The following is a 15,368-nucleotide window of genomic DNA, read 5'->3' on the forward strand; positions in this document are numbered from 1 at the left end:
AGAGTGAAAGAATACTTCTGATGGAAAGCCACACACACCCTAAAAAAAAATCCGGGAAGTTGCAGGAAGAGCGGCAATTGAGAGCAAATCTAGAGTGTACGCGTAAGTGGATGCGGAAGTGCAAAGTCACGCTGGTCAGAGTGGAAAAAACAAGTCGCTAGTACTCATGAAGAGAGACACCTACAACAGACTACTAGAAGAACACATCAACCATATGCAATGCAGCATCGCTAACAGCAACGCCATTGCCAATTTACAAACAAGGATTAAACGCTTCGCCAATACGAAACTAGCGAAACTGCTGGGACTAAAAGATATCATTACCGATGCACCAGAGGTTCCTAGAATGTTTGCGTTCGCAAAAACTCATAAGCAGGGGTGCGAGCTAAGACCTGTAGTTGATAAAGCTAGGGCACCTACCATTAAACTGGAGAAAGCCGCGCACCGGATGCTGACACCCCTCCTGGAAAGATATCCGTACTCCATCACCACTCCAGGAGACCTTGTTTCCATAGTGAAAGAATTACCTACACCACCTTGTTTCATCACAGTTTTAGACTTTAAGTCACTTTATCCATCTATTAAACTTCCACCAGTATTTTGTGCCATCAGGGACACCCTATTTAGCATCGTAAATGACAACACTTTCCATCAGCACATCCTCGAACTGGCACATTGTCTGTGTCACAACTCATTCTTCCAATTCAAAGGAACAACGTATGAGCAACAAAGGGCAGCCCCATTGCAGGAGACCTCTGTGAAATAGTAGTGACGAAACTTGAGTCAGAATTTCTCCTGAAATACCTCTCCAACATCCTAATATATAAGCGCTACATTGATGATATACTAATACTATGGAAAGACAAGCCGAACAGTAAGGCGCTGGTCGAGGATATCAATAACAACCCATACAGCTTAACTATAGAAATAGACCAGGCACATCCTACAGAGGCACACTTTCTGGACATTAACATGACAATCGAAAGCTCAATCGTCCACACAGCTGTTTACAGCAAACCAACCTCAGATAGTTTATACATACCAGCAGGGTCATGTGACCCTTCACAATACAAAGTCGCAGTGTTCAAAGCCTTGATCAGGAGGGCACACATGCACTTTTCGTCCCAAACGGCACTCTGGTCCGAAATGAAACGCATAGAGGATATAGCCAAACAGCACGGATACCACGGGCTCATATACAAACTAAATGCAAAAATGCAGCAGGAAGCAAACTGTCACCAACTCTCTGACGATACTCCTAGTAGCAACATCCCTATCACATACAATCCGGTACTTAAATCCTTATAGAAGGAGATAGCTAAGAAAAAGAATATCCGTATTACATTTAGAAGATGCGCTACGATTTTTGATTTGTTAAGGAACAGAAAGGACACCCCAGACCAAAATAAGCTCCCTGGTGTCTACACCATCCCTGTCATTGATCACAGGTGTGATAGAAACATGATCTACATAGGATCAACTAAATGCCACCTAATAACCTGGATCAAAAAGCATAAAGCAGATATCAACCATGAAAGAACCAACACAGCTCTTGCGATATACTTGTGGGATCCTGACATAGAACCCATATTCTCACAAGCAAAGGTCATTCACATCACCCACCGCACGAACCACCTCAGATGGCTGGAGGCAATATACATATGCATAAACACGAGTGAAAGACGTTATTGCATTAACTACAAGGACAAAATTGCTCTATCGACGGCCTGGCAGGCCCTAATAGATAAATCTCTAAGATAGAGCACACCATGCATAACGCACAAGTCCGTAGTGACGTCATCGGGTCGGGACATTGTTCTGGATCGTATTTCGTAACATCGTTGAACTGCATTCCGTTAGGGGATCGGTACCTGAAGAAGAACCGTAACGGTTTGAAAACGTTTGTAACTGTTATAGAGTGAGATAATACGCGCACCGGTAAAAGGTTTAGAGATACGAGTTGGTGTTACATTACTACGGTGCTGATATTCCACCATTTGTTGAACAATTAGCGATGCTGGCTAATCATTACGATCGGGCACTCATAAGCCTTACTAAGGCCAGATTTGAGTTCCTGTCGGAATGCAAAAAGAAGAACGTACTCCCCATGTCGTTATTCTGGATCAGACTTCCTCCCGGGAATTGAACCGCTGCTTGATAAAGTTAGAAGCATGTGCTTAAACAGGGCCATAAGATCAACAAGGAAGCTAGTCTATGCCAAATTGGTGGAGCTAATACATGTAGAGAATGCACTGTTGGACATCAGCATGCACACCCTAAGGAGTGAGAATGCTAGGCTCGTTGCCAAGCAAGAGAAGCTTGCACAATCATGTAGGAAGAGGTATCTAAGAAAACTCCAATGGATTCTAAAAAGGCAAGCACCACAAATAAGGAGCCCACTGTCATTCCCGTTCATCGTGTGGGATGACCTACAAGTTCCCACATTTGTGAGCAAGGTGCTGAGATTGGGCCCCAAGTTCGCACTTCCACCAAGCGATAATGCTCCAGCCCATTCAACTCTAAGAACTAGTGAGTTTTTGGCCAAACACTCGATCACTGTTCTTCCCCACCCCCTATTCACCTGACCTTACTCCTTGTGACTTTTTCTTGTTCCCCAAACTCAAAAGACCCTTGAAAGAAAGATTTGAGATGATTCTTGAGATTAAGGCAAATGCGATGAAGGCACTGAAGGACATTACAAAAGAAGTGTACCAAGACTGATTCAACAAGTGGAAACACTGTTGGGATAAGTGTGTGCGTTGGGAAGGAGAGTACTTTGAAGGATACTCAGATATGTAACTTCTACATAAAGTACATTTTGTTTTATGATGTCAGTCTGCGTATTTTTTGAACAGACCTCGTACAGTTAAACCTCTCCAACATGAAACCTGAATAAAATGGAAATCTGCCAAAATGGGAAAAATTCTTCAGAACAGAGCAATTTTCTATGTCAAGGAAAACCTGTTTAAAATGGAAACCTACCAAACTGAAAAAATATTTGATACTGTGCAATACTGGTTCACACAGCTTTTACCATAGTTTGGCAACTTGTGTTTTTAGAAATATCAAACTTTCTGCTTTCATTCTTGGATATGTGGATCTCAAATGTGTATATTCATATTTTAATGACTATTGTAAACTTATCATTTATGTAATAACATTGTCAATTATGTGATAGTTTGTAGAATATTTTAAAGATTTAAGATAAAAAGAATCTTGCTATCACATTTTCATATTGAAACCTAGAAAATGTCATTATGCATTCATCAATTCTTGTGAGCTGTTCCTTTTTTAAATTTAATCATTAAATATTTATTATTGTAATAATTTTAAAATATAGGGCAGTGATTTTCAAACTTTTTTTGAGCCACAACCCCCTGGTTTCATAAACTTACACCCACTATCTCCTAACCAATTTTCATTTGTATGAGATAGGTTTGGAAATGTTGTTGGAAAATCTCACACTTTGAGTCCTTACTGGATATTGACCTCCACATCTGGAAAGCATTAAATGCAATGTTTCTTCATACCAATTTTAATAGAGAAAAGAGAAAGGTTGTCAGTAATCCCAATTTTCACATATGGTCATCGTTCAGTCAGAACTTTGCCTTCAGCACTCCTGCCACCCACTTGCTTCTCGTCCCTTGGATGTGGAAAGAAGCAAAAGTAGCACCCATTTGGGAATCATTGATATAGGGTGTCCCATGTAAAACTGGTCCACTCTCACTGATTGAAAACAGGACAGCCTTAAATGATGAAGCATTTACTATGCAAGTTTCCATAATATTTTGTAAATAAAACTAAATTTTCAAATAGTTTCATTGTCTAATTTAATTTTTTTTCATTTGTTTCTTTTTCCCAATAAGGTGATTACATTAATTTATTCAGTTGGTGAGCAGAACCAGTTTTACATGAGATATCCTGTATATAAGGCAATATTTTTACAAAATTTAGCTAGCAGAAACATTTTACATTTTTAATAGATATTAAGTAACATTATATTTGTGTAAGATGATTTGACATTTAGTTGAAAACTCTAAATTATATAAAGACTAAACTGTAAAAATAATAATTGTTAAATAGTATTTTTTTTTTTTTTTTTTTTTTGTAGTGAATTATTGCAATTATTTGCTTTACATATATAATTTATATAGTAATGCTTTTTTTATTTTTACTTTTCAGTTTAAACTCTGATTTAATTTTGAATATGTCAGAATATCCAAACATTGTGACGTCGTCGTCGTCATCATCGTCATTTAATAATGAAACTCCAGCAGATCTGTCCAAAAAAGGGATTCAGAATCTGTCAGGTAAAATAATGATAAAAATAAATTTTTGTATTTCACATTATATAAAAATTCCTTGAACACATTTTTTTAAGATCAAATCAATTAAATTTTCACTAAAATCCTTGTATGTTTGGAGCTTTTCAGCCCATCCTCAAGTACTAAGGATGTGCTGGAAAGTCTGAAAGTAAAAGGATTTTACAAGGAGAGCCTACGGCTTTGGGGTAATGGATTTTGATGATCTTTGGTGTAGAGGTAGTACACGATGTTAGTGTACTATCTGTAAAATACTAAAGTGCAATACTCAAATATAATCGAGAAAATCGAACTTAAAGTTTTGTTAGCACTTTATATATAAATTATACGTACTTCTATTCAAGTATTCTGTGGCAGAGTGGTAACGAGTCCGATTCATAAGCTTGAGTTCTCGGGTTCGATTCTCACGTATAATGTNAATATATTATAGCATTTTAAATTAAAAAAAAAAAAGGAAATGTTGAGTTCAAAATTTTACTAGAATGTAAATATCTTTCATTTAATTATTATCTAAAACCAAATAAGTTTGTAAAGATTTCTTTTAGCAATTGTAAACTTTATCTAATTAGAATTTTAGCAAATATTATAATGAATTTTGTTGAAATAACTGATTTTTAATAAATGCACTAAATACTGGATAGTATATAAAAGTCTTATACAACCAAAAATTCAGCTCATGAAACACAAAACAATGGAGAAAAACAAACATTTCAATTGCCTTTAGCAGCCATCTTTAAGTTAAGAAACTTATCCGGAAATGGATATCAGAATAGAATGGATGATGGAATGTAATAATTTAAAATTTAAAACAAATGTCTGATTGGCAGTTGTAGGTCGCATTTGTATCGGGAGAAAAAAACTAATATTAAATATCCAAAATTGTCCTGATGATTGCTAAAGGCAATTGAAAATGTTTACTTTTCTCCATCATTTTGTTTCATGAGCTAGATTTTTCGTTGTGTAAGTGTTTTTTTAAACTGATTTTTGGAAAAGTTTTTTTCAAACAGAATTGACATTCCTGTAAAAAAATGATTTGCATTTCATTTAATAAAATTGTATTTGTGAATATTTAAAAATTTTAAATTGCCATGTTATTTAATACATCTAGATTCACAATCTTATTTTATTCTCTCAGGTTCTTAGACTTTCTTAGACATTATTATTTTTTTAATATCTACTAGAACATTAAAAGTATTTNCAAACTTATAAGGCTAGTTTTCCTTTGAGATGAATCAGTTTCTATTTGATTTTAAAATATTATTTAATTATACAATATTTAATCTTACAAAAAGTACTTGTCTGGATTGTATTAAGAAATGAATGACAAATCGTGTATTTTTGCAGTATTTTGCTTAGGCTTTAAAGAAGTTTGATGATTCTATGAATTTTCATTATAAAATTATACTTATTAATAATTTTAATAATTACATAATTAGACTAAATAATATAGAAATATCTATACAGAAAAGTGTCTAGATATTTTTAAAACTACTAAAATTTTTTAATACGTAAGTTTTCGTAGTTTTACTGATAATGTGTCTTTTTTTTTATAAAGAAATTATTTCAGAACAGGAGAAAATATCAAGAAGAAAAAAATTCACATGTTACAGAAACTCCAGCAAAATAAGTTTTAATAAATAGGAATGTTTTCTATCTAATTTGATAGATCTTCCTCAGTTGTCAAATACATAATGGTGATCAAATAAGTAAACTTTGAGCAAAAAGCATAAAGAAATTTGAAATACAAAATAGAACATATAAAAATTTAAATCCAAGGTAAAAAAATTAAAAGTAAAAATAATCAAGAATAAACATTAAATTAATAAATTATAGTTGTAATACTTTAAAGACTTTTATATTCTTTTTGTTCAAAGTTTACTTGTTTGTTAACTGTTAGGTTTTCCTCAATTATCAAATATCAAATTAAGTTGAAAATGTTTTTGTTTATTAAAACTTATTTGCTGAAATTTCTGTAAAGAGTGAATTTTTCTTACTTATTCACTACAAAATTATAAATGCATATTATGAAATTAGTATAAATTATATTTGCTATATTTTAGTATTGCAAGTATAAAAATATTAAGCACAAAAAATTCACCTAAAATCATTTAAGAAAGTTATATCTTAGAATTTTGTGAAGTATTTATTTTGTATTGTATTAAAATATTAATTTAAGAATATAAGAAACAAGAAATATTCAGTATATATGCTACTGTGAAAGACCGAATATTTGGTTATATTATTATAAATTTGAACAATTGCCGGTGTATGTCGACAAGTACAGATAAGCTTTGGTAGAGGTCAAAGAAATTGTTAATATGTTTGAAGAAAATTTGAGCAGTGGCCATAACAAATACCATATTCCAAAGGAAAATATTGAAGAGGAGCTGCAGCCCTCCGTGTCTTCATGTCAAGCCCTGACTGAACAACACGAATTTATTTCTATAAAAAGAGTGGTTGCAAATGAGAATCTTCTACTGCAAGCAACAAAAATGTTACAAACCTCAAAAAGAAAATTTCATCCTGCTCAAATTGGTGATACCATACAAATACAAGTCCCTGATGTCGAAAAAATTTACACACCGAACCATTTACGGTGTGATCATGCAAAAGATCGATAAACAAACATTTTCGAACCCCTTCTGGGCTCTGCTTCAGGTTCCAATCAGTTTCTATAAAGACGTTCGATATCCGTTAGAAGTAGAAATCGGTTCGATCATGTCGTTTAAAGCTTGAATTTGAGTTGTAGGTTCGAATGGATTCACACAATCCACGTCGTGCATGCGCGACCAGTTCGTTCGTCAGTAAAATTTAATAAATAACATTTTTTAAAATAATTTCTTTGATTTTCTGCTAAAACAGATAAAAATTTAAGAGCAAATAATTTATTAGAATATTCATTTTTCATTTGAATTTTATAATTAATTATCATTTCAATAATTGGATTCAAATTATTAACATTTTTCTTTTTAATTCTGTAAAAGTCATTTAATTATTTGAATAAAAATTTTGATATATGCATGTTATGTTGGGATGTCAAACATTTTGTTATATTAAAACAAAGAATTTCTGTTGTAGTTTTATAAAAAAGATTACTAAAACAATATTTGCTAAATTGATAAATCAAATTAATTTAATACTGGAGTTTTTTCTTATCTATTCATTAACTACTTTTTCTCCTCTTCTTTCTTCTTGACTCTTTCTCATTTTATTTTAAGTATCTTTTGGGATACTATAATTCATTTTCATAGTCTGATAGTAAATATCAAAAAATGTACAACTGTCAAAAATAGTTCACATCAGAAATTAGTCATAACACAACATAGCATTTACATACACTGAATGTTTAAATACATTTGTATTTTAACATAAATTGTGTATTAAGAGTTTAAACATTTTTCTTGTGTAATTCTTTGTTACTCTTTTGTCTGATTTTGAGTGTGAACTGTTATTTTTGACAGTTGTATCATTTTTTGATATTCAATGTTAGCATACTTTCTCTGAGGATGGATTATAGGAACTCGAAAGCACTTTGAATAATGAAAAACATTAGTTCCAAAACAGTTAATGAATATGTAATCATTAACTAATTAATTAAATTGCTTAATATTTGATTCATGTGTAAATAATTTAATTGAATATAGTAATATATGTCAGTGACTTTTTTACTTGATGGTGAGTGACAGCCATGACTCCTGATATTGTATCAATTATGTTTGTAGTTTAGCATATACTTTCTTTGTTGATTTGATGGATTGACAAAATCTTAGTCAATTTACTTATCTCATGTTCTTGAAATAGTTTTTACTGGATTTTCTAGATTATCTAATTGTCCTTTTTTATTTGTATCATTCCATCTGAAATATGAAAAAAATTCAATCTATTTATCTATAAAATGTATTTATAAATGAAGAAAAATGGGTTTAATTTATATATTCTTTCAGATTTTCTTTATTTAATTTTAATATACAAGTAAATACAACAGATATTAATGTATTTTATTTTACTTAACAATAACAATTATATGGTTTTATATTTCTCTGAAGAATTAAATTTCATTTATTAAAAATAAACACATTTCATTTTTAGTAAGAAATTAGATGAACTTATTTATAGCATAAATAAATTCATATGCTTTTTACATTAAAATTTTTTGAAGATAATTTACATTGAATTGTAAAGATTCTGTAATAATGAAAGAATCATTAGTGTTAGTTTTGAAATTTTTTTGATTTTAGTGAAGTAAAACTTAATTAGCATTTTATCAAATTGGTTTTTGCACTATAATTTACCTTAATCATAAAATAAAGTATTAATTATCATTTTAATTGAACATTTCATTACTTTTATTCAAACAGCAAAAATTTGCACAACAAAATATTTTTTGTTTTGCAATTTTTTTTCTGAGATTTTCTAATAATTTGCCTGTAAAGCCATCTTTACTGCATAACATGCAACGTGTGTAACAGGGAAGCCAAACTTATAAGGCTAGTTTTCCTTTGAGATGAATCAGTTTCTATTTGATTTTAAAATATTATTTAATTATACAATATTTAATCTTACAAAAAGTACTTGTCTGGATTGTATTAAGAAATGAATGACAAATCGTGTATTTTTGCAGTATTTTGCTTAGGCTTTAAAGAAGTTTGATGATTCTATGAATTTTCATTATAAAATTATACTTATTAATAATTTTAATAATTACATAATTAGACTAAATAATATAGAAATATCTATACAGAAAAGTGTCTAGATATTTTTAAAACTACTAAAATTTTTTAATACGTAAGTTTTCGTAGTTTTACTGATAATGTGTCTTTTTTTTTATAAAGAAATTATTTCAGAACAGGAGAAAATATCAAGAAGAAAAAAATTCACATGTTACAGAAACTCCAGCAAAATAAGTTTTAATAAATAGGAATGTTTTCTATCTAATTTGATAGATCTTCCTCAGTTGTCAAATACATAATGGTGATCAAATAAGTAAACTTTGAGCAAAAAGCATAAAGAAATTTGAAATACAAAATAGAACATATAAAAATTTAAATCCAAGGTAAAAAAATTAAAAGTAAAAATAATCAAGAATAAACATTAAATTAATAAATTATAGTTGTAATACTTTAAAGACTTTTATATTCTTTTTGTTCAAAGTTTACTTGTTTGTTAACTGTTAGGTTTTCCTCAATTATCAAATATCAAATTAAGTTGAAAATGTTTTTGTTTATTAAAACTTATTTGCTGAAATTTCTGTAAAGAGTGAATTTTTCTTACTTATTCACTACAAAATTATAAATGCATATTATGAAATTAGTATAAATTATATTTGCTATATTTTAGTATTGCAAGTATAAAAATATTAAGCACAAAAAATTCACCTAAAATCATTTAAGAAAGTTATATCTTAGAATTTTGTGAAGTATTTATTTTGTATTGTATTAAAATATTAATTTAAGAATATAAGAAACAAGAAATATTCAGTATATATGCTACTGTGAAAGACCGAATATTTGGTTATATTATTATAAATTTGAACAATTGCCGGTGTATGTCGACAAGTACAGATAAGCTTTGGTAGAGGTCAAAGAAATTGTTAATATGTTTGAAGAAAATTTGAGCAGTGGCCATAACAAATACCATATTCCAAAGGAAAATATTGAAGAGGAGCTGCAGCCCTCCGTGTCTTCATGTCAAGCCCTGACTGAACAACACGAATTTATTTCTATAAAAAGAGTGGTTGCAAATGAGAATCTTCTACTGCAAGCAACAAAAATGTTACAAACCTCAAAAAGAAAATTTCATCCTGCTCAAATTGGTGATACCATACAAATACAAGTCCCTGATGTCGAAAAAATTTACACACCGAACCATTTACGGTGTGATCATGCAAAAGATCGATAAACAAACATTTTCGAACCCCTTCTGGGCTCTGCTTCAGGTTCCAATCAGTTTCTATAAAGACGTTCGATATCCGTTAGAAGTAGAAATCGGTTCGATCATGTCGTTTAAAGCTTGAATTTGAGTTGTAGGTTCGAATGGATTCACACAATCCACGTCGTGCATGCGCGACCAGTTCGTTCGTCAGAGTTTGATGGGTGAATTATTATAGAAACTGATTGGAACCTGAAGCAGAGCCCAGAAGGGGTTCGAAAACGTTTGTTTACCGATCTTTTGCATGATCACATCGTAAATGGTTCAGGTGTGTAAATTTTTTAGTAATTCCGGTGTGATAAATAGTGAATTTATTTGTCTCTGATGTTGACCGTGGCCGTACAGATGCCCAAAATGTGTTGGTGGTTGTTGTTGGAATAGACGACTCCGACTTTTATAAATTAGCAAACAAAAAAAGGTACCCTCAAGCAGCTTTATATCCGCAATCAGTTTGTAATTTGTAAAGAAAAGCTACTTTTCATAGATGAGATTTCTTCTCAAGAAATATTGCTGAGAGAAGCAGCTGCAGATAATTCCAAAAGTGGAGGGCAAGGCTATACACGTTGTCATTGCAAAAAGAAGTGTTCCATGAATAAATGCAGTTGTAAAAGCAAGGGACCCTTGTGAAATTCAGTGTCATAACAGTTTAAGTTGTTACAATAAATAAGATTGTATAATGTTAATCACATAATATATGTGTAAGTTTACTATTGCATATTATTTTTCTTTTCTGATTTAGAATGTACTGTTTGTTTTAGGTTCAACAGTTTATTTACATGTGCTGTTACTTAAGCTTTCTCCTATTTTGGCATATTAAAAAGTTGCATTTTTGTCTTAATGTAATAAAAATATTTTTATTCAACATTCACCATCAGTTCATGCTGAATGTCGACATTTGCTGGTGTAAGTGAGAAATAATTATATTTAGCAAATATTTCATACATAGACGAAACGACTGTGTGAATGCTGACATTCGCCAGATATCGGTCATTCACAGTAACATATACATTATTTATATAAATACATTATTTTTATTTAATATATTTAACATAACTGTGTTTAGTATGTTTAGTAATAAAGATAGCTGACTATTTTATTTAATATATAAAAATATAGTGTTTACTATATAATGTCAGCTATTAGGAAATTTTCTTAAAATAATGAAAAACAATAAGGATTTTATAATTTGTAATTAGAATAACAGATAGAGAATGTAGCTTATAAGAATAATCATAATTATAAGTAATGGGTAAAAAGATTTTAACTTTTTTGTTTTTTTAAAGTTTTTTTATGATCAAAGCTCACTGCCTGAATTAAATTTAAGAATTTTACTTCAGAATCAATTTACACCTTGTTTTTTTTTTCTTTCGTTAAAATGTCAAGAAATTACAAGAGAGAAATTATTATAACGTATACCAAGTAAAATGTTCAGAAAGCAAAAGAGGAAATAAAATCTTTTAATATTAGTGTTCACATTATTGAAAAAAAAGTATATTCTTAGATAATGGATTGTAAAAACTGCAAAGATATATAGGATCAGATAGATAGAAATATAATTTTATCAAAAGTTGAAAGATGCAATAACATATCTGATGTATATCATTGCAGATTCAGAAATTGCTTCTTTAAACTATCTATGGATTACATAATGTTGTTTTTTTAGTATTTAAAATCATGCCGTCTTTCACAATGCTTTTGAATGATTATGCAAAATTAACTGCAATAAAAATAAATTATAATGGATAAAATATACTTATTTATTTTAAACTAAATCATCTACCATAAGCTGGAAATTTTATAAATTATATATAACAAAGCACACCTTTTCATACATTCCAGCACTTCTTTATAGTTCTAATGAATGTTTTTGTTACTACTATGAAGTAGTAGTAGATTAAGTATTTATTTTACCTTTTGATATGGTTTAAAATAGTTATTTACCAAATATGTTAAAAATTATTATGAACAATAAAATACTGCAAGCAATAATTTGAAAATTCTTTTCAAATGTAATAATGAATCTTTTATTTGCAAAAAATATAGTAATATTTTACTTAAAAGTTCAAATATATTTTAAAATAAATTTAAAAAGTCTGAATTTATAACTACTCTATGCATCTCTAGTTGAAGAAAGTGATAGAGCATTAAATAAAACAGAAGTTGAAAATCTCAAGTATTGACTTTGACTTTATGCTAGATAGATCAACAATTGGATAATTTTTTTTATTACAGTTTATGGTGAAGGAAGTAGTAGGAGTCCTACTACTTNTACTTATTTATTTTAAACTAAATCATCTACCATAAGCTGGAAATTTTATAAATTATATATAACAAAGCACACCTTTTCATACATTCCAGCACTTCTTTATAGTTCTAATGAATGTTTTTGTTACTACTATGAAGTAGTAGTAGATTAAGTATTTATTTTACCTTTTGATATGGTTTAAAATAGTTATTTACCAAATATGTTAAAAATTATTATGAACAATAAAATACTGCAAGCAATAATTTGAAAATTCTTTTCAAATGTAATAATGAATCTTTTATTTGCAAAAAATATAGTAATATTTTACTTAAAAGTTCAAATATATTTTAAAATAAATTTAAAAAGTCTGAATTTATAACTACTCTATGCATCTCTAGTTGAAGAAAGTGATAGAGCATTAAATAAAACAGAAGTTGAAAATCTCAAGTATTGACTTTGACTTTATGCTAGATAGATCAACAATTGGATAATTTTTTTTATTACAGTTTATGGTGAAGGAAGTAGTAGGAGTCCTACTACTTTCTTCACTGTAGTAGTAGTAGTAGTAGTAATAGTAGTAGACAGTTGGTAGCATTAAGGATATACTGGATATTAATAACAACAACCAGATGTATTTATCAAATTATAGATTTAATTATATAGGTGCTTATTCAGTAATGGAATTGAAACTTTTTGTTACAGTTTGTTTAGGTTTGATCAGCTATACAATTTAAATTTTTAACATACTACTAGGAATAACAAACACAGAACCAATTTCTGGTGTGTATAAACAAAAATGATCTCTGCACAAATGTTTTCTAACTCCTTCTGAGTTCTTCAAGTACAATAGAACAGTTACTTGATGGAACGTCCTTCAGAAGAAATGTGAATTTATAAAAGTTTTTTTTTATAAATTCACTGAAGAACTAGGAGGAGTTAGAAAATGTTTGTGCAGAGACTGTTTCTTGTTTATACACACTGGAAATTGGTTCTGTATTTGTTATTACATTATCCTGGTATGGTGTGATGTAACATTACTAGTAAAATACAGAAAAATATTATAGTATGTGTTGTTTAATATGGCAAAGATTGGAATTAAAATATTTGTAGTAGCTTTGTAAAATGAACACACGAGTGATGTATTGTGTTATAGGTAGTGTTATTGTGATTGGAGGGTCTCCACCTCTTTGATACCTTGTCAGGACTGACACCACCATGTCTCGTTCGACATGAAAGCTGCAACAGCAAGTTTGTTTGGTTTTGGAAGTAGGTCAGGCCACATGTGTGAGTCCAGATAGAGGATGGTGAGACAGTGCGATGGAAGTAGTGCACTCAGACTCTAGGGTTAACAACAAATAATCATTTAATAATCATAAAAACACAGGTTACATGATACATATATCGGAATATCCGATTAACTGACCTATCTAACAAAATGTTAGTGAGAGAGAAAGTTTATATTGGATTGCACATTGAGATAAATACCTAGTGGTTTGTGAAATCCTCTAAAAGAACAGGTGAAGGTGATGGGTCAAACTGTTTGTTTCTTGTGTGGGGGGCCAAGGGGGGAGAAATAAAGAAAACTCGACGAACGATAATATGTGATATATATCGTCATCGTCTCCCTTGCCATTTGGATTGCCGAGCGGTAACAATCAACGACATGTGGAAGCAGTTGAGTCAGAGATAGATGCTTCGTTTACAAACAACACAACCGTTTATTAAACACGAAAGAAGCTTACAAGATTTCCGCGATCTTGGAAGTTCTGCGGCTGCTGTGGCCTCTGGGTTTTCCTCTCCTTTCCAAGATAGTCCCATTTTGAAAGAGTGTCCCTTGTTCGCGAATGAACCATTCCATCACGTCTCGACGACTCCGGGACGATGTGGTCGACTTCCGTTGAGGGAAAGATGTCGATCCGAGGTTGGGAGATGGAGACGAAGATGGGTGCGAGACACACACACAACAATAGATCCGTAACTTGGAACTTTTGGGAGAAGAAGCCGTCACGTCCTTGAATTTCTAGGGTTTTATCCGTTTTCTCTCAGATTTCCCTTTCCGATTGGTCTCTCCTCGTCACCTGATGACAATTCGAAACCTTTCGAGGGTGCGGGAGAGGTCAAAATCGAAGTTTAATTAGATCTCCAACCGGAAATGGTCGACGGATTTACATTCTTCTATTGTTTAAAAGTTAGCGTCGCGTTTTCATAAAATAAAAATCTATTTCTAACTACTATATATTTTTTCTCTAAAATAATTATTTTAACGCGAATTTTAGTGAGGGTTCGGACCTGTCCAGAGCCTCACACTTGATAGCTCTTGGAGAAGGTTGGCACAATAGGAATGTCCCAGATGTGGAGACATACTCCTGTTGGTATCGATGTTCGATGTTATTCCGTATCGGACGATGATGGTATTCCATATTCGGAGAAGCTGGTATTCCATATAAGGAAAGACAGTTCTATATTCATAGAGGAACGGCCATCAATTCTGATATATAAACGGTAATGCCCAGCTGAGAGGTTAATGAATCATGAGAAAGTGTCATTTTTGCTGTTGAGAAAGTGTAACTCAAGATGTTCTCAGATAGTAACAGATAGTTAACAATGTTAGTTGTCAAGATAGGTATAATGAAATCAAAAAAATATTTTCATTAAAGTTTCAGGGTCTCACAATTATCATAAATATTTAAAAAACAGTTATGAAAATAAAAATATATTTTTAATATATACAGTAGACCCGTGGGTAATCCGACAAACGTTTTGCAAAGTGGTGTCGGACTATAGAGTACTGCCACCGACTCCTTGTAGTTCAAAACTTTTTTGAAAAGGTACTACCTTGTAATCTGATAAATTGCATACTTATAAAAATGGTA

The 15,368-nt window shown here is 30.9% G+C and overlaps 1 protein-coding gene across 3 annotated transcripts in view; it reads left to right on the forward strand.

The window, feature by feature from the left end:
• The window catches only part of LOC111626066 (zinc finger protein 43-like), a 44,928-nt gene that overhangs the window by 21,803 nt on the left and 7,757 nt on the right, over positions 1 to 15,368 (forward strand). For all 3 annotated transcript variants that reach the window (XM_023369351.1, XM_023369350.1, XM_023369349.1), the window contains exon 2: positions 4,183 to 4,310. In XM_023369351.1, coding sequence (XP_023225119.1) covers positions 4,208 to 4,310 — 103 coding nt within the window. In that variant the 5' untranslated portion in view covers positions 4,183 to 4,207. The remainder of the gene's footprint in view (positions 1 to 4,182; positions 4,311 to 15,368) is intronic.

This window comes from Centruroides sculpturatus, unplaced genomic scaffold (assembly GCF_000671375.1).
Source record: "Centruroides sculpturatus isolate CEXI.00-Female unplaced genomic scaffold, Cexi_2.0 scaffold350, whole genome shotgun sequence".
Lineage (NCBI taxonomy): Eukaryota > Metazoa > Arthropoda > Arachnida > Scorpiones > Buthidae > Centruroides > Centruroides sculpturatus.